This window comes from Anomaloglossus baeobatrachus, chromosome 1 (genome assembly GCF_048569485.1).
Source record: "Anomaloglossus baeobatrachus isolate aAnoBae1 chromosome 1, aAnoBae1.hap1, whole genome shotgun sequence".
Lineage (NCBI taxonomy): Eukaryota > Metazoa > Chordata > Amphibia > Anura > Aromobatidae > Anomaloglossus > Anomaloglossus baeobatrachus.
Window position 1 is genome coordinate 976,212,625 of NC_134353.1, and position 20,531 is coordinate 976,233,155.

The 20,531-nt window shown below is 48.8% G+C and overlaps 1 protein-coding gene across 1 annotated transcript in view; it reads right to left on the minus strand.

Moving 5' to 3' along the window:
* Nucleotides 1-20,531, minus strand: part of TAF1C (TATA-box binding protein associated factor, RNA polymerase I subunit C) — a 96,602-nt gene that overhangs the window by 5,065 nt on the left and 71,006 nt on the right. The window contains exons 7-14 of the mRNA XM_075344160.1: nucleotides 19,364-19,602; nucleotides 18,938-19,057; nucleotides 16,583-16,700; nucleotides 16,348-16,419; nucleotides 16,133-16,268; nucleotides 15,928-16,056; nucleotides 4,130-4,298; nucleotides 3,927-4,064 (exon numbers count right to left, since the gene is read on the minus strand). Coding sequence (XP_075200275.1) covers nucleotides 3,927-4,064; nucleotides 4,130-4,298; nucleotides 15,928-16,056; nucleotides 16,133-16,268; nucleotides 16,348-16,419; nucleotides 16,583-16,700; nucleotides 18,938-19,057; nucleotides 19,364-19,602 — 1,121 coding nt within the window. The remainder of the gene's footprint in view (nucleotides 1-3,926; nucleotides 4,065-4,129; nucleotides 4,299-15,927; nucleotides 16,057-16,132; nucleotides 16,269-16,347; nucleotides 16,420-16,582; nucleotides 16,701-18,937; nucleotides 19,058-19,363; nucleotides 19,603-20,531) is intronic.

Here is a 20,531-nt window from a genome sequence, read left to right on the forward strand (position 1 = left end):
ACTGAGTGCACAGTACAACCAGAGAGCGAGACAGACAATACTGAGTGCACAGTACAACCACAGGAGGACAGACAATACTGAGTGCACAGTACAACCAGAGAGCGAGACAGACAATACTGAGTGCACAGTACAACCACAGGAGGACAGACAATACTGAGTGCACAGTACAACCACAGGAGGACAGACAATACTGAGTGCACAGTACAACCAGAGAGCGAGACAGACAATACTGAGTGCACAGTACAACCACAGAGCGAGACAGACAATACTGAGTACACAGTACAACCACAGAGCGAGACAGGCAATACGGAGTGCACAGTACAACCACAGGAGGACAGACAATACTGAGTGCACAGTACAACCACAGGAGGAGAGACAATAGTGAGTGCACAGTACAACCACAGGAGGAGACAGACAATACTGAGTGCACAGTACAACCACAGAGTGAGACAGACAATACTGAGTGCACAGTACAACCACAGGAGGAGACAGGCAATACTGAGTGCACAGTACAACCACAGGAGGAGACAGACAATACGGAGTGCACAGTACAACCACAGAGCGAGACAGACAATACTGAGTGCACAGTACAACCACAGAGTGAGACAGACAATACTGAGTGCACAGTACAACCACAGGAGGAGACAGACAATACTGAGTGCACAGTACAACCATAGGAGGAGACAGACAATACTGAGTGCACAGTACAACCACAGAGCGAGACAGGCAATACTGAGTGCACAGTACAACCACAGAGCGAGACAGACAATACTGAGTGCACAGTACAACCACAGGAGGAGACAGGCAATACTGAGTGCACAGTACAACCACAGGAGGAGACAGACAATACTGAGTGCACAGTACAACCACAGGAGGAGACAGACAATACGGAGTGCACAGTACAACCACAGAGCGAGACAGACAATACTGAGTGCACAGTACAACCACAGAGTGAGACAGACAATACTGAGTGCACAGTACAACCACAGAGTGAGACAGACAATACTGAGTGCACAGTACAACCACAGGAGGAGACAGACAATACTGAGTGCACAGTACAACCACAGGAGGAGACAGACAATACTGAGTGCACAGTACAACCACAGAGTGAGACAGACAATACTGAGTGCACAGTACAACCACAGGAGGAGACAGACAATACTGAGTGCACAGTACAACCACAGGAGGAGACAGACAATACTGAGTGCACAGTACAACCACAGAGCGAGACAGGCAATACTGAGTGCACAGTACAACCACAGAGCGAGACAGACAATACTGAGTGCACAGTACAACCACAGGAGGAGACAGGCAATACTGAGTGCACAGTACAACCACAGAGCGAGACAGGCAATACTGAGTGCACAGTACAACCACAGAGCGAGACAGGCAATACTGAGTGCACAGTACAACCACAGGAGGAGACAGACAATACTGAGTGCGCAGTACTACCACAGGAGGAGACAGACAATATTGAGTGCACAGTACAACCACAGGAGGAGACAGACAATACTGAGTGCACAGTACAACCACAGGAGGAGACAGACAACACTGAGTGCACAGTACAACCACAGGAGGAGACAGACAATACTGAGTGCACAGTACAACCACAGAGCGAGACAGACAATACTGAGTGCACAGTACAACCACAGGAGGAGACAGACAATACGGAGTGCACAGTACAACCACAGGAGGAGACAGACAATACGGAGTGCACAGTACAACCACAGGAGGAGACAGGCAATACTGAGTGCACAGTACAAGCACAGGAGGAGACAGACAATACTGAGTGCACAGTACAACCACAGGAGGAGACAGGCAATACTGAGTGCACAGTACAACCACAGGAGGAGACAGACAATACTGAGTGCACAGTACAACCACAGAGTGAGACAGACAATACTGAGTGCACAGTACAACCACAGGAGGAGACAGGCAATACTGAGTGCACAGTACAACCACAGGAGGAGACAGACAATACTGAGTGCACAGTACAACCACAGGAGGAGACAGACAATACTGAGTGCACAGTACAACCACAGGAGGAGACAGACAATACGGAGTGCACAGTACAACCACAGAGCGAGACAGACAATACTGAGTGCACAGTACAACCACAGAGCGGGACAGACAATACTGAGTGCACAGCACAACCACAGAGCGAGACAGACAATACTGAGTGCACAGTACAACCACAGGAGGACAGACAATACTGAGTGCACAGTACAACCACAGGAGGACAGACAATACTGAGTGCACAGCACAACCACAGAGCGAGACAGACAATACTGAGTACACAGTACAACCACAGAGCGAGACAGGCAATACGGAGTGCACAGTACAACCACAGAGCGAGACAGACAATACTGAGTGCACAATACAACCACAGAAAGATACAGACAATACTGAGTGCACAGTACAACCACAGGAGGAAACAGACAATACTGAGTGCACAGTACAACCACAGGAGGAGACAGACAATACTGAGTGCACAGTACAACCACAGGAGGACAGACAATACTGAGTGCACAGTACAACCACAGTAGGACAGACAATACTGAGTGCACAGTACAACCACAGGAGGAGACAGACAATACTGAGTGCACAGTACAACCACAGGAGGAGACAGACAATACGGAGTGCACAGTACAACCACAGAGCGAGACAGACGATACTGAGTGCACAGTACAACCACAGAGCGGGACAGACAATACTGAGTGCACAGTACAACCACAGGAGGAGACAGACAATACTGAGTGCACAGTACAACCACAGAGCGGGACAGACAATACTGAGTGCACAGCACAACCACAGAGCGAGACAGACAATACTGAGTGCACAGTACAACCACAGAGCGAGACAGGCAATACGGAGTGCACAGTACAACCACAGAGCGAGACAGACAATACTGAGTGCACAATACAACCACAGAAAGATACAGACAATACTGAGTGCACAGTACAACCACAGGAGGAAACAGACAATACTGGGTTCACAGTACAACCACAGGAGGAGAGACAATAGTGAGTGCACAGTACAACCACAGGAGGAGACGGACAATACTGAGTGCACAGTACAACCACAGGAGGAGACAGACAACACTGAGTGCACAGTACAACCACAGGAGGAGACAGACAATACTGAGTGCACAGTACAACCACAGGAGGAGACAGACAATACGGAGTGCACAGTACAACCACAGAGCGAGACAGACAATACTGAGTGCACAGTACAACCACAGAGTGAGACAGACAATACTGAGTGCACAGTACAACCACAGGAGGAGACAGGCAATACTGAGTGCACAGTACAACCACAGGAGGAGACAGACAATACTGAGTGCACAGTACAACCACAGAGCGAGACAGACAATACTGAGTGCACAGTACAACCACAGAGCGAGACAGGCAATACTGAGTGCACAGTACAACCACAGAGCGAGACAGACAATACTGAGTGCGCAGTACAACCACAGGAGGAGACAGACAATACTGAGTGCACAGTACAACCACAGGAGGACAGACAATACTGAGTGCACAGTACAACCACAGTAGGACAGACAATACTGAGTGCACAGTACAACCACATAGCGAGAGACGATACTGAGTGCACAGTACAACCACAGAGCGAGACAGACAATACTGAGTGCACAGTACAACCACAGAGCAGGACAGACAATACTGAGTGCACAGCACAACCACAGAGCGAGACAGGCAATACTGAGTGCACAGTACAACCACAGAGCGAGACAGACAATACTGAGTGCACAGTACAACCACAGGAGGACAGACAATACTGAGTGCACAGTACAACCACAGGAGGAGACAGACAATACTGAGTGCACAGTACGACCTGCACAGGACAGGTTGTGCAGTTAGAGGTAATGGGCCCGTGTAGCACCATACTGAGGCCCTGTGGGTACTGACCGGCCAGTGGAGACTGCAGCCTCTGGACCGCCATGTCGTGCTGATGAGGCAGCAGCGGCGACACTTGATTGAGGCAGTGTGAAATCTTGGGCAGATATTTTCCTGGTAAATGCAGCTGACAGGCACTGGAGACGCCACCTACAACACAAGGACCGTCAGCAGATGGCGAATAACAACAGAGGCAGGCGGGAGCGGGGACGTACCTGAGCACTGCACCAGCAGCGTCTCCTGACTGTGCTGAGTACCGAGCAGGATGGTGTTGGAGGCTCTACCAGGATTGACACTCATGTACGCTGGGGGTCCGTCCAACATATGGTCCCATTTAGCCAATGGTACCAGAGGAAATCGTTCATCCATGATATACAGAGAGAACTGAGGAGAAATGGGGGTTACAGCGTCATCTTGAGAAGAGGAGGAAGGCTCTGTACTGCATGATACATGTGTCTGCCTCTATACACAAACACTACGGGAGAGAAGAGAAGAGGAGGCGAGGCAAGGGGAAAAAGAGGAGGCGAGGCGAAAGAGGAAGCGAGGCGAGAAGAAAAAAAAAAGGAAGCGAGGCGAGGGGAAAAAAAAAGGAAGCCAGGCGGGGGGAAAAAAAAGGAAGCCAGGCGGGGGGGAAAAAAAAAGGAAGCCAGGCGGGGGGGAAAAAAAAAGGAAGCCAGGCGGGGGGAAAAAAAAAGGAAGCCAGGCGGGGGGAAAAAAAAAGGAAGCCAGGCGGGGGAAAAAAAAGGAAGCCAGGCGAGGGGAAAGAGGAGGCGAGGGGAAAAAGGAGGCGAGGGGAAAAAGGAGGCGAGGGGAAAAAGGAGGCGAGGGGAAAAAGGAGGCGAGGGGAAAAAGGAGGCGAGGGGAAAAAGGAGGCGAGGGGAAAAAGGAGGCGAGGGGAAAAAGGAGGCGAGGGGAAAAAGGAGACGAGCGGAAAAAGGAGACGAGGGGGAAAAAGGAGGCGAGGGGGAAAAAGGAGGCGAGGGGGAAAAAGGAGGCGAGGGGGAAAAAGGAGGCGAGGGGAAAAAGGAGGCGAGGGGAAAAAGGAGGCGAGGGGAAAAAGGAGGCGAGGGGAAAAAGGAGGTGAGGGGAAAAAGAGGAGGAAAGACAGGGAAAACAGAGGAGGAGAGATGAAGAGGAAAAAAATGAGGAGATGAGGAGAAGAGTCAAAAAGGAGAAAAAAAAAAGTAGAGAAGAGGAGGTAAGAAGAGGCTCTGTGCTGCATATTACATGTCTGCCTCTATACTCATGCACCGCGGGTGAGGAGAGGAGATGAGAAGAGGAGAATATAGGAGACCAGATGAGGAGAAAAAAAAGGAGTCAAGAAGAGGAAGAGGAAGAGGAAGGAAGATGAGGAGAAAATAGGAGGCAAGGATGTCATGGGTGTGTCACGCTTGAGAGACAATTTTGTAGTTTCTGACTGTAGAAGGTCACAGTGTTTGGCTACACAAACTGCTCTCTGATTTTCCCTTTTTCCCTGTTTGGGGTTAAATCGCTTTCTCTTTAGGACCCTGCCGATTTTCTCACCTTTTCAGCTGTTAATCATCAGCACTTCCCTTTGTGTCTTTAAATATTCTCATTCCCCCTTGCTCTCTGCTAAGGATAGGTTTAAAAGCTCTTTACAGGTCTTGAGTGCAAATAGTTGGCTTGTATTCATCTGGAGAAACTTTGAGGTTATTGCAGTTCCTCTCCCTGACAAGTTTGCAGGGGGCAGAGTCAAATTTTTGGTGTTCAAAGAGGCCTGTAAATTGTACTTTAGGCTTTGACCTTACTCTTGTGGGGATGAGGAGCAGCGAGTGGGGAGTGTGATCTTAGTGATACAGGGGGATCTGCAATCCTGGGCTCTCTCTCTGCCACAAGGCTCTGGTTTCCTCTGGTTAGTGGATGAACTTTTTGAAGCCTTAGATCTCATCTATGATGATCCTGAACAAGTCTCCTTGGTGGAGTCCAGGCTGTGTTGCCTCCAGCTGGGAAATTGGTCAGCGGAGACTTATTGTTCAAAATTTTGCAGATGGGCCATGGACACCAGATGGAATGGCCCAGCTCTTAGAAGCCAATTTTCTCAGGGACTATCAGGAAGGTTGAAGGAAGCTTTGGTGATTTATGAGACCCGAATCCTTGGAGGCCGCCATGTCTATAGCCATATGTGTGGATAGACACCTCGGAGATTACATTTTTTGACTGCTTTCCCTGGAGGCCTTTTCTCGGGGCAGCACCTCACTGCGGGAAGTAGAGGGGCAATCTGAGGGTGAACCATCACTCATGGGTTTGGAGGAGCCCATGCAGCTAGGAGGAGCTACTACTTTGCATGTTTCCGCTGATATCCGGGAAAAGAAAAAAGGTTTTTTTTTGTTTTTTTTTTACAACAAAAAAAACCAAAAGTCATTTTATTGGAGTCTGCCACTCAGTTCCTAAACAAACAGGAACAACTAGTACTCGGCTGACCCTTGGTGGTGTACAATCGGGGTGTGTGTTTCTAGGGTTTGTTAACTGTAGACAGTTTATGGAGGACTCAGCAGGAGATTGGTCCAGGAATCTTGGAGCAGTTACCCCAGATATTCTGGCAGACATTGAGCCAGATTAGCCGCGAGGAGAGAGGCCCTAAAACCTCTAAAGCCAGGACAGTAAGACAGGGTGCAGCCATCCAACCCAGCAGCCCCTGTAAGGCTCTGTGCACACAGACACACATTGTGGTGGGAAGTCACTCCTTACATCACAAAGAGTAAAAAAGGTGCCTGATTAACTATGCGATACAGCATGGTCCGACCGAGCAGACCCCCTGGAGATGGGCCACAATGTCATAGTCCAATCAATCTGCTCCGTGGAGACGGGCCGCGATATACGGGGTGCATTCTGGGGGGATACAGCATTGTCCGATCACACCACTGGAGGTGGGCCGCAATGTATGGTGGGGTATACAGCATGGTCCGACCGCTCCGCTCTCTGGATATGGGCCATGATGTACGGGGTATACTGAGGAGATATAGCATGGTTTGACCGCACCACTCGCAGTGAATGGGATGTGACATACTGGGATATATGGGGGTTACAGCATTTTCCAACTACACTGCTCCCTGGGGATGGGATGCCACATAAGGGGCCAAAGTGGGGGAATATAGCATGGTCCGAGCACACCGTTCCCAGGATATGGGCTGTAATATACGGGGATATACCAGGGTGATACAGCATTGTTTCAACCGCTCCACTCCCCGGGACGCGATATATGGGGGTATAGTGGGGGGAAAATAGCATGGTCTGATCACACCACTCCCAGGAGATGGGCTGCAGTGTATAGGAATATACTGAGGGATACAGAATGGTCCGACTGCACCGCTCCTAGATTGGGTGTGACAGTTAGATTTGGGAGATATACTGGGGGAAATAGCACATACGAGGTGCAAGATAGCTGTCGGACACGTCACAGAAGCGAGACATATATCACAGAGGTGGTTATCCTCAGTGATGCAAGCCTGGCAGCTAGCTATAGTACATATAGTGTTGTTAATAGTGTGTGGAAGGGCCGGGTTTACGAGTTGTCTGAGATAGGTGGGACGGGATGCTCACATATCCCCACCTTGGGGCGTGGTATAGTGGACATAAAGTCCAGGTGGATTCCTTAGCTGCTGTTTGTGGAAGTCCTGGTATGAGAAATCTCCATCTTTACAGTAACCCAGCAGGAAGTACGGCACCGCCTGAAAATCACTAAAGTAGACAAATCCCTGGGCCCGAATGGCAGACACCCGAAGACTGCAGGAATAAAGTACAGTGATAGACCAGTATTACTAATATTGACAGATTCCATAATAACAGGAACTGAACCAAAGGACGGCGCAGAGCAAATGTGGGGACAATATTCGAAAAGGGACAAAAACAAAAGTAACACTCCAGTTAGTGTAACCTCTACTGTGGGTAAAATCCTGGAGGATATGTGGCGCCCTGGACAAGCCAGGACGTCACAGGTACTGCAACAACACACCCAACACCCCGGCTAGGCACATCTAGGTCAAACACAAATCCTTGTTGCCTCCCTCCAGGGGCTGATGTCCACACCAGGGGGTGGGCCAGGCGGTTGGCCCCGCCCACCGAGGAGTTCACAGTCCTGGAGGCGGGAAAAAGGGGTCAGATCAGTTTTTGGAGTTGGAGAGTGAAGTGGCAGTAGAGGAGACTGACTGTGTGCGGGTGCGTGGCCCGGGCACATACAGCAAGGTTGGCAGACGGTGGTGACCGTCTGCAGGAGAGGCTGATTGAAGTGAACCGTAAGGACCGGGGATGGGCGGTGGCCCGCCGGTACTGGATCGGGGAGCGAAGAGAAGCCAGCACCATTCGGCAGGGCCTACGGACCCCGACCAGGCTAGGAGTCGCCGTAAAACCGGTCAAATCCGTTAGCGAAGGGAACCTCCGGGGTTTCCCAGCAGTCAAGACCCAATTGAAGGCAACCGCTCAAACCGTGAAGGGAAATACAGTCACCGCCAAGGCTACAGTTCCCAGGGCCAGAGCCTGCAGGCAAAAGGGGCTCCCTCAGCATCCATCCAAGCTGGGAAGCGGGTTACCGGTGGGAAGCCATTGGAACCGTGAACATAACACAGGTGCAGGGAAAGGCAGTCACCACCAACCTACCGGGAGAGCTACCGCAGCCGTCTGTGGGACCCGTCCATCCAGCCGTTTGTTTTACCGGAGACTTTGCATTAATCATTGGCTGAGTGAGTACCACCGTGCCGTGCGGCACAGCGCTGCCCCCATGACCCTGCACCTCACCAGGCCCCGTAGCCCGCCTGCCATCCCTCCCTCACCGGACCCCGGGACAACCAACCCCCCTACCCACGGAGGGGAGAAACAACATCCAAGCTGCTCCCTGTCATCGCTCCCGGGATCCCCGTCCAGAGCAGCAGTGGAGTCACAACCTCACCACAACCGTGGGTGGCGTCACGGACAATATCCCTAAACCAAACTACCCCCTTTCACTCACGGGCGAGGAGCGCCGCTCGAGTCCCCGGGATCCGGTCCACCGCTCGAGCCACCGAGCAGCAGCAGCAGCAGCCAGACCCGAGCAGTGGGTGAACGCAGCGTCCCCTCCTCCGCCCGCGACAGATACAAGAGGCCATCCTGGAGGACCTCCAGAGGAATAACCTCATGACCCAGTATCAGTATGGGTGTATGATGGATCGGTCCTGTCAAACTCATCTGAGGAGGGAAGGTCCAGACTGGACCAGGGAAATGCACTGGATGTCGTCTAGATGGATTTCTCAAAGGCGTTTGATACAGCGTCACACAAAAGGTTGGTACAAAAAATGCGATTAATGGGAACAGGGGAAAATGTGTGACTGGATTCACCTTTTCACACTAGACCTTTTTTTGACTTTGTGACCAGGACAATATCTTCTTTTCTGACCAGTGACAAGTTATAATTCTGGAGCTTCAGATCCCCCTGATTCTGAGACTGTTGTACTTCAGGATAGGGGTAAAATTAGGATGATGTCAATTTTCAAACTTTTAATTTGTATGCCCATATATCAGCGCGTTCTGTCACACAAAATACGTAATAAATCACATTTCCCACACGTCACTTTATATCAGCGCAATTTATGAAACTCTTTTTGTTAGGAAATTAGAAGGGGTCAAAGTTCATCAGCAATTTCTCAATTTTCCAACAATCTTTACAAAGCCATTTTTTTTTTTTTTTTAGGGACCACATCACATGTGACATGACAAAGGCGGAGGTGACAAATTACCCAAAGTGTCCCTATTGTAAACACTGCACCCCTCAAACTGCTCAAAATCACATCCAAGTTTATTAACCCTTCAAGTGCTTCACAGGAACCAAAGCAATGTGGAAGGGAAAAAATAAAAGTTAGACCTTTCCCACAAAAATATTACTTTAGCCTCAAATTTTGGATTTTCACAAGGGTACCAAGAGAAAGTGCACTATACAATTTGTTGTGCAATTTCCCCTGGATCCGCTGATACCCCACATGTGGTGGAAATCTACTATCTGGGCGCACGGCAGGGGTCAGGAGGGAAGGAGCGCCATTTGTATTTTAGAGCGCACAATTGTCTGGGATAGATAGCGGCCGCCATGTCGCATCTGGAGAGCCATGTGAGGGCTTGATTTTTGCGGCAAGAGTTGATGTTTCTATTGGCAAAAGTAATCACAGGTTCATTCCTGGTGTCAGCGCGGTTACAGCGATACCAGATTTATAGCATTTTTTATGTTTTGCCGGTTTTACACAATTCAAACAATTTTTTAGAATAAATATTTTTTTTGCATTGCTGTATTCTCATAGCTGTACCTTTCGTATTTTTCCGCTGATGGAGCCGTGTGGCGGTCTGTTTTCTGCGGGACAAGATGTAGATTTCAGTAACACCATCTTTATTTATGTTACTTTCTGATTGCATTTTATGCCACTTTTTTCTGTGGTATGATGAAAAAGCTTTTTTTTGCCGCATTTTTCTTAACCTGTTCACTGGAGGGGTTAAATAGCGTGACTGTTTTACACATCAGGTCGAGCCGGACGCAGCGATAGCAAATACATGTACTTTGTTTATTTTTGTATAAATAAATGTGATTTTTGTTATATTTATTTTTTACATTTTGCAGGGTTTTTTTTAAACTTTTTTACTTAGTCCCTATATGGGACTATTTAGTCTGATCGCCGGTATAATACATTGTCAGGCACCAGCAGCATAGCAAAGCATTATACAGGCAGCGTCAGGATGCAGATCGCATGTGATTACCTGCTGCAGGCTGGGTCTGACAGGCCACCGTACAGATCCGGCTGACATGACAGCCCTCAGCTCCCCCATGATTGTGTCACATGAGAGTCGGAAGAGGTAAGAGAAGGAGCGCACTGCTTCTCTCTCACTTCACTACTGATCGCGGCACAGATGATCACAAAAGGGTTAACATCATCAGGACCTGATCCAATCATGTCTTGATGATGTCTCCAGGCACAAGTACCGTTCTGCACCGGAAACCCAGTGATAGCAGCATGCAGGGGGTCGCCATCCCCTCCTGACCGCCAACCATAAATATACGTCAGCTCTGCACAAAGCCCAGCAGAAGCCGGCGTATATATTTACCTTCAGCGGTCTGGAGTTAAGAACTGGCTCAGTGATCAGAAACAAAGGGCGGTTATTAATTGGACACACTCAGACTGGGTCACAGTTAACAATGGGATCCCACAGGGGTCAGCATTGGGCCCTTCTTCTTAACTCCTTTATTAATGACCTTGTAGGGGGCATAGACAGTAGAATTTCAATATTTGCAGATGATAAACTCTGCAAGGTAATTAATACAGAGGAGAATAATTTATAGAGGGATCTGTGTACTCCTGAGGCTAGGGCTGAGAAATGGCAAGTGAAGTTTAATGTAGATAAATGTAAGGTCATGCAATTGAGGTGATAACATTCAAGAACAAGGGGGCATTCTTTTCGATTGGAGGAAAGAAAATTCCTACATCAGCATAGAAGAGGGTTCTTCACGGTAAGAGCAGTGAGGCTCTGGAACTCTCTTCCTGAGGAAGTGGTGATGGCCAACTCACTGAATGAATTTAAGAGAGGAATGGATGCATTTCTTGTTAGCAAAAGTATAGAAGGTTATAAATAGCATAATCTTACAGGTAGATAGAAGAGCGACCAAGATTATTAGAGGAATGGGTGGGCTGCAATACCAAGACAGGTTATTAAACTTGGGGTTAGTTAGTTAGGAAAAACAAAGGCTTAGGGGGATCTAATCACAATGTATAAATATATGAGGGGACAGTACAGAGACCTTTCCAAAGATCTCTTTACACCTAGGCCTGCGACTGGAACACGGGGGCATCCGCTACGTCTTGAGGAAAGAATGTTTAATCATAATCACAGATGAGGACTCTTTACTGTACGAGCAGTGAGACTATGGAGCTCTCTGCCGTATGATGTTGTATTGAGGGATTCACAAGTAAAATTTAAGCAGAGCCTGATCGCATTAATTGAAAAATATAATATTACCAGTTATGTATATTGGATTTTATGACAGGGTGTTGATCCAGGGAACTAGTCTGATTGCCGTATGTGGAGTCAGGAAGGAATTTTTTTCCCCATTGGAGCTTATTTGACACATTGGGGTTTTTTTGCCTTCCTCTGGATCAACATGTTAGGCTACGGGTTGAACTAGATGGACTTAGAGTCTCCCTTCAACCTTAAAAACTATGAAACTATGAAACTATGAAACTATATCATGTTAGGTCATGGGGTGAACTCGAACTTCAGTCTACCTAAAACACTATGAAACTATACATCAAGTACTTACAGAGGTTGTCTACTACCATAACAGATTATTTCTCCATAAATCTTCTTATTATGTGCCTCTTAAACCATTCATTATCTTATTTTAGCAATATTACCTTTTATGATGCGCTAGTGTGCCGCCCCCACGTCAGCATTAGGGATGCTCGGATCTGGATCCGCAGTGGCTCGAGGGATTTCCGGACCCGGGGGTCGCAAGGACACTCAAATAAAAAGGAGACCTATATGTACGGGGATTGTTGTAGATACTTCGTGACGCCACCCACGGTGTGTGGTAATATGGAGGACCATCGCTGCTGTTGGGAGGCACCCGGGGGCGATGGAATGGCAGTTGGTTGTTAACCCCTCCGTGGGTAGGGGTGGATGCCCCGAGGCTCAGTGTCCAGTATACGGGGAGCGATGTGGGCCGGAGGTGGCGTGCTGGGCCGGACCGGGGAATGTTGGTGTACTCACTGCTGAAGAACTGCACACGAGTCTGTTGGTAAACCAAGGTGTCAGTGGCCGGCTGCTGCGTCCGGGTGTACTCGGGTCCCACACATGGCTGGTGTACCAGTGTCCCATCCTCCGGCACGTTGTAATTTTTCCCTCACTCTTGGACGACTCCGTCTGGAACGAGGGAAGTCCCCTCCCGGTATATTCTGGTTGGGAGACGTGCCCGCGAAAACTGACCCTTGGGATTTCAGTGGGTGTTTGCGGATACCCTATCCCCCACGTTGGGCTGCCGTTTCGCTCTATCTGGGCTAACACTTCTGGATCTAGGCTTGAAACCTGCTCCCGGCCTGGTGAATTAGAGAAGGGGCTTGCAACCGTCTTCTAACTAGGGTCCAGGTACTCCGCCTGTGCATGGTTTCGGGATCGGATCTCCGCGGTCGGTACCGGTGGGCTCCAACCCTATCCCGGTCCACTCTGTATCTCCCGCGACCGTACCCCCGTCGCCTTTGGACACGGTCCACTGCTTGCCACCTAGCCAGTAGACCAGGGCCACTACCCTGGCTACCCTTGTCGAGGTCGACTGAGCTATAGCTTGTTTGTTCAAACGTAATAAGAATATCTGTGTATATAAATAATCAAAATGTAGTTGTAGATGCATAATTATCTGTCTGTCTATGTAGCCAACGCATAGACCCATAGTATAATTCAAAGCTGTATAGTCATGAAGGCGTTAACCAAAGATAATGAAGCCAAAATATGAAGCTACAAACTCTTATCAGTAGTGTCCACACAGAAAGAATGTTTTAATGAACAGATGTATTGTACAATATGCTGGGAGAAATAGGGGAGTGACACTCCCATAAACTCTGTGTATCATTTTCAAGGCCGAAGGTGCCTTCTGTAATAATTAAGTTTCTTTCAATATATAACGAGCTCAGTTGCTGATGCTGACTCGGGGAGAGCATGTCTGTGTGTTCTTTGTCTTATATACATTGATATATATTGGCACTGATATACAGCTAATATGGCACCGTCTCTGGATATCCCAAATGAGGACCCCATTAGCAGTCTTCAACCCAAATTCCTTCCTTGACACCCTCACTAGGCTCAGCCTTGACCTTCAACTTCCACTCCTCTCTACTTGAACTTCAAACTTAATCTGAAACTTAACTGACTGGTTCTCGCCCCTAGATCCTCAAGACCCCTAGGTGGGCGCTCCCAATCCGCCTGTGTCCTTCTTACCCTGGGGGGGTGGCTAGGATTTTGTGGCTGATGGAATCTTTTATGTGGGGTGAAATATTCTTCTGTGACCACCTGGCGGCGCCACACTAGCAGCTCACCCTCATTACTGGATACAGCTCTGATGGGGTTAATCAGCTATTTCATCCCTTCTGACTTCCTGTGCTCTAGTACTACAAGTTCCATTATGCATTGCATGTACGCCAGCACCAATCAGACCCACTCAAACCTCCCTCCAAACCACTTGCTCCCCTCCTTCCTGAATCTCCTGCATCTTGTGACACAGAGCAAGCACGGCCATGTGCACCCACTGGCAACTACGTCAGCTGCCGACATATTCTCTGCTCACCATGCTTGGGATTCTGGGTTTGGGGAACAGTGAATATTCATTTCCTGAACCCCTTCACGTCCGCGGGACATACAGTTATGTCCTATTTTAGTGACTTAATGACCAGGGACGTAAGGGTACGTCCTAAAATTAATTTGATTGCAGTGGTCATAGCAATGGCTTTCAAATGATGCCCCTGCTGTTTCTTACAGCAGGGAACCTTTGCTTGACCCTAGGGAGGTGGCATCACCACCCCCATCAACGATCGCTGTGACTGACGGTTCAAATCTGAGCTGCCAATCACAGCGATCACACTGTTTTTGGCAAAAAAAAAAATGCCTGAAACTGTGCGATCCGGTGAGATCCAGGTATGAAGTGCTGCAGCAACATTGATCATTGGCTGGAGGCCAGCAAACACGGCGCGCCCCCCCGCAGCACTGATTGGGAGTGATCGTGCTATGACGCACAATCGCTCCAATCAGTGTGCAGGGGGGTGGGTCTGGCCTGGCGGTATTTTTTCTTGTTCTTTGTACGAGCCTGTATCGCAAATGTTTTCATTTTTGCTAATAAAAGGCTTTGTTTATACATTTCCCTGCCTATGGTCCGCTGGATTTAACATTTGCTCTATGAAATTCTTCCTTCCCGTGCCTGGGAATTCCAGAGCGGACGAACGTTATATACCCCGGACTCAAAGTGGTGAGCTGGACCTTCTTTTCCTTGTACAGATCTCCAGGGATCGGTGCAGTCGGACCATGCTGTATCCCCCAGTATACCTCAGTACGTTGCGGCACATCTCCAGGAAGTGGTGTGATCGGACTATCCTGTATCCCCCCAGCATACACCCATTTATCGTGTCCTATCTCCAGGGAGCAGTGAGGTCAGACAATGCTGTAACCCACGAGTACACCCATGTATCGCCGCCCATCTCCTGGGAGCAGAGAGGCTAGACTATGCTCTATCCCCCTAGTATGTCCCCGTACATTGCGGCCCATCTCTAGGGACTGGTGCAGTCAGACCATGCTGTATCCCCCAGTATGTTGCGGCACATCTCTCCCCTTCTCTTGTATACTTTTCTCCTCCCCTTCTCTCTGGTCTCCTCTTGTATACTTTTCTCCTCCCCTTCTCTCTGGTCTCTTCTTGTACACTTTTCTCCTCCCTTCTCTTCTCTCCTCTTGTATAATTTTCTCCTCCCTTCTCTTCTCTCCTCCCCTTCTCTCCTCTTGTATACTTTTCTCCTCCCCTTCTCTCTGGTCTTCTCTTGTATACTTTTCTCCTCCCTTCTCTTCTCCTCTACCCTTCTCTCTGGTCTCCTCTTGTATACTTTTCTCCTCCCTTCGCTTCTCCCCTCCCCTTCTCTTCTCTGGTCTCCTCTTGTATACTTTTCTCCTCCCTTCGCTTCTCCCCTCCCCTTCTCTGGTCTCCTCTTGTATACTTTTCTAATCCCTTCTCTTCTCTCCTCCCCTTCTCCCTGGTCTCCTCTTGTATACTTTTCTCCTCCCTTCTTTCCTCCTCTTTTCTCCCCTTCTCTCTGGTCTCCTCTTGTATACTTTTCTCCTCCCTTCTCTTCTCTTCTTGGCCTTTCATCCCTGAGCACAATATCCAGGGACACATGTACCAACACATCTCACTAGGCAGTATGAGGGGAATATAGTGAGCAGTCACCAGGCAGTACACTGGGTATATAGTCAGGTCTCACTAGGCAGTACGCTGGGTCTATAGTGAGCAGGTCCATACCTGAGTGCCCACCAGGCAGTACGCTGGGTTTATCTCCCACAGACAGTGATGCAGTATCACCCGTTCTCCTCTTTGACATGAAGACTCCTGTCCAATGCGAAAAAGGGCGGTACTCTGAGCATTGGGCACCTGGGAAGACAGGAGGCGATTGTGACGCTTTATTGCGGTCACTGAAGAAGAAACATCTCACGATGGTGACACTTACTCTGATATCTGCTATCTGAACCCCCGTTCTGTCCGCAAATGTCAGAACACGAGGATGAGATGTGAAGTCGCTCCACCTCCAGTGCGGATCGTCACGGAAAAACATGGAGTCAGGATCCTGCCGTACTCGCTGCAAACTGAGGAAAACAAAAGAGTTACTCTGCACAGAGAGGGTCCAGAAGGAGTCACAGAAGGGAGGGGACTGCTGATCTGTACCCGGTCTCCACGCTCCACAGGTAAAGGGTCCCGCTGTCCGTGCACACACAGAACTCGGCCGGGATGTGGGGGCTAGAAGAAAAGAAAGAAGTCAAGTATAAATGATGATGAGCGCCGATTGAGTAGAGCATGGAAGTTACTCTGCACGTATGCAGAGCTTCGCATCCTCCCATCCCACTCCAGCATGATAACATGCATGGATGGAGAGCACTGCTCCCTCCCCACCGGACGTTACCTGGCATTGATGCAAGTGGTTGGGGTCATCGTTTTCAAAATGCCGAGAGGTTTGGGGGGATCGTGAGCAGAAAAACTCCAGGAGGCCAAATGAAAAGCACCACGAGCACCGACAGTCACTGCAACGACACAAGAGAAAAGTCCAGCACCTGCGACTTCTGCTAAATTATATATAGTCCACAGCTCCGTGCTCGGGAACCAAAACAGTCGTCTTCCAGTGCTGCGAGACTCCCAGCCAGTCGTCTTCCAGTGCTGCGAGACTCCCGGCCAGTCGTCTTCCAGTGCTGCGAGACTCCCAACCAGTCGTCTTCCAGTGCTGCGAGACTCCCGGCCAGTCGTCTTCCAGTGCTGCGAGACTCCCGGCCAGTCGTCTTCCAGTGCTGCGAGACTCCCGGCCAGTCGTCTGCCAGTGCTGCGAGACTCCCGGCCAGTCGTCTGCCAGTGCTGCGAGACTCCCGGCCAGTCTCGCATGTTCTGCTCTTTTGAGGTCTCCCCACATATTTTCAATGATATTCAGATCAGGGGACTGTGAGGCCACTGCATAACCTTCAGCTTGCACCTTTTGACGTCATCTATTGTGGATTTTGACATTTGTTTAGAAGTATTATCATCCTTTCAACTTCAGCTTGTTGTTGAAATTTCATTGAATCCATTCTTCCCTCTACCCGTGGAATGTTCACCGTCACATTGGCTGCAAAACAACCCCAAGGCATGATTGATCCACCTCCATGCTTAATGGTTGGCATGATGTTATTTTCCTGATATTCTTTGACCTTTTTGTTTCACACATTTGATCATTCTGGCTATATAGTTCTATTTTAACCTCATCTGTACAAAGGACTTGTTTCCACAATGCATCAGGCTTGTTTAGATGTTCTTTTGCAGACGTCTGACAGTGGACTTTATAGTGAGGACGTAGGAGAGGTTTTCTTCTGATGACTTTTCTATGAAGGCCATATTTGTGCAAGTGTCTCTGAACAATAGAACGATGTACCACAACTCCAGAGTTTGCTAAATATTCCTGAAGGTCTTTTGCAGTCAAGCAGTCCCTTATCCAGGTGTGTGTCACATTGTGACTGCAGCAAAGCGAGGGACAGGCGGCTCTTATACTGTCACTCATTCTAGTGGACCCTAGGCCAACCCTGACCTCTGCATTACCCTTGAAGATGGAGATGCCGGAGAACCGTGCTTTACTATTCTCCTGACCAGATCTGATCTATTATCCCCACCCCCAGGGAAAGAAGGGGCAGGAGCGTGATGGAAACATAGATTAGGACAGACAGGGATAAACTTAAACTCTGCCAATCCCTTCACTGGCTTCCCATCGCCCAACGACTGCAGTTCAAAACATTAACCATGAGATACAAAGCCATCCACAACCTGTCTCCTCCTTACATCTGTGACCTAGTCTCCCGGTACCTACCTGCACGCAACCTCAGATCCTCACAAGATCTCCTTCTCTACTCCTCTCTTATCTCCTCTTCCCACAAACGCGTACAAGATGTCTCCCATGCCTCCCCCATACTCTGGAACGCTCTACCTCAGTATATCAGACTCTCCCCTACCGTGGAAAGCTTCAAGAGGAACCTCAAGACCCATGTCTGCCAACAAGCCTACAACCTACAATAACCCTCAGTCCAGTACTCCAACTGCGCAACCAGCTCTGTGCTCACCTATTGTACTATCACTCATTCCCTGTAGACTGTGAGCCATCGCGGGCAGGGTCCTCTCTCCTCCTTTACCTATAGTCTGTTTTGTACTGTTAATGATTGTTGTACGTATACCCTCTTTCACTTGTAAAGCGCCGTGGAATAAATGGCGCTATAATAATAATAATAATAATTTAGACACTGCAAACTCACAGGAATAAACAATAAGAGACTAAGGAGAAAAGCAAGAGCAGAAAAGCAGCAACAAAAAGACAACAAGGGTTAACACCACAGTCGCTCACAGCAATAATGCACAACAACCACCAGTAATTCTGGATCACAACACCTCATCAGAAAAGTATAGGTAAGCTATAGCTGGCATTAATGGATTAGTCCAGCCAACATATATAAGAGGAGAAGGAACGGGAATGGCTCCCCTACAGCATGTGATCAAAAGACACTAACAAACAGCCCAGCAGAGATTACATCAGAGAAGTTAGCAGGCAAAGTGCCAGGATCTATAGTTTCCATAGATCCTGAAGCCGCCGTGACAATTAGCAAGGTTTGCAAAAATCTTCTTGGGACAGTGTGCCTCCCAGGCAGGCCCTCACCCAGGCGCGCCTCCCGTCGGCAGGCCCTCATCCAGATGTGACTAGCTTTATATGCAATACTGTATACAGTCATCAGTCACATAAATCCCGACTTACTGTGCTCGTGTTGGCCAGCGCACACTTGCTGGATTTGCTCTTTCAGCTCATATACAGCTGGATCTCCATGTAATTTTACTCCCTGCTCATGACTTTCATCCATAAGACACTGTTGGAAATCTGACACAGGATAAGGAACCCAAAACACACATCACGAAACCCCAGAAAGTAGGCCAAGGAAACCACAGAAACCCCAGAGAGGAGGCCAGGGAAACCCCAGAAAAGGCTTGGGAAACCCCAGAAAGGAGGTCAGGGAAACCCCAGAAACCCCTTTATACAGCAAAGTTGGAGGGGAGAGGAGACCACCACATACAACAGAGACAAGGACGGTATAGCGGAGAGCCCAACATACAGCAGGAACCAGGCAGATACAGGAAACCTGGAGGTGACCAGGATGAATGTTTTATCACTATTATAGTAGGATACGAAGCCGGTTCATGGCTGCTCCTCTTGGATAGATGAGGCAGCCATAGGGAGTCCCAGGGTACGACGTCCAGGACAAAGCGCCTCCTGTAAGAGAACCCTGAAACTGCAGTTTCTTCCAGTCCTCAGCCATTCCCTCATTCACCAGCTCTGACAGTAATCCTGGAGGCACATCATGAATCCAACCACCGGTGAAATAGGAAAAGGAGCGCACAAGATAAGAGTTGTGTGAAAACGGACAACTGTAGAGAGAAAACGTGCATTACATGACAAAACCGTGTAAAACGGGCAAAAAGTCTTCAACGGTAAAAGAAGGAAAAGCACCAAGAAACCAAAAGCAGGGCAGAAGGCAGCAAACCAGGAAGTGACTGAGAAGAGGATAGGCGAAACACCAGGAAGAGGCGAAACACTAAGAGGAGGCTGAGAAGACAGAAGAGAGGATAAACATTGGGAAGTGGCTGAGAAGACAGAAGAGAGGCAAAACACCTGGAAGAGGATGAGAAGAGAAAATGAGAGACAATGGAGGATAAGACAGAGAGAGAAATGAGAAACTCCAAATAGTTACTGAAAAGACAGAGGAGAGGCGAAACACCGGAAAGTGGCTGAGAAGAGAAAAATGAGAGACTATTGAAAGACAATGAGGATAAGACAGAGAGATGGGAAACTCCAAGAAGTTATTGAAAAGATAGAGAAGAGAGGCAAAACACCAGGGATAGGCTGATAAGACAGAGAGAAGAGAGGCAAAACAAAAGGAGGAGGCTGAGAATACAGAGAAGAGAGGCGAAACACCGAGAAGTGGCTCAGGAGAGAAAAATGAGAGACACTGGAAAGACACTGAGGATAAAGCCCCCTTAACACCTCTGTGCCTTCAGTCCGTGTGATGTCAGTTTTCACACTAACACTGATTAAAGTCAATAGAGACCTTCACACGTCTTCCATGGGCAATGAACTCAGTAGAACTCTTGAGTTCACAGCAGTTCATTGCCACAGGCTCTCAAGATACTTAACGTGAGAAGCACGGGCAGCGAACCCAGTAAACCTCATGACGTGACTGCTTCTGGTGGCTCACATTCTACTGTGTGACTCAATGCTGTGACCTGGGGTGACCTCATGAGGTTATCTCCGTTCACTGCAGTGGTTCTCATGCAGATCAGTGTCCGAAGCTACATTG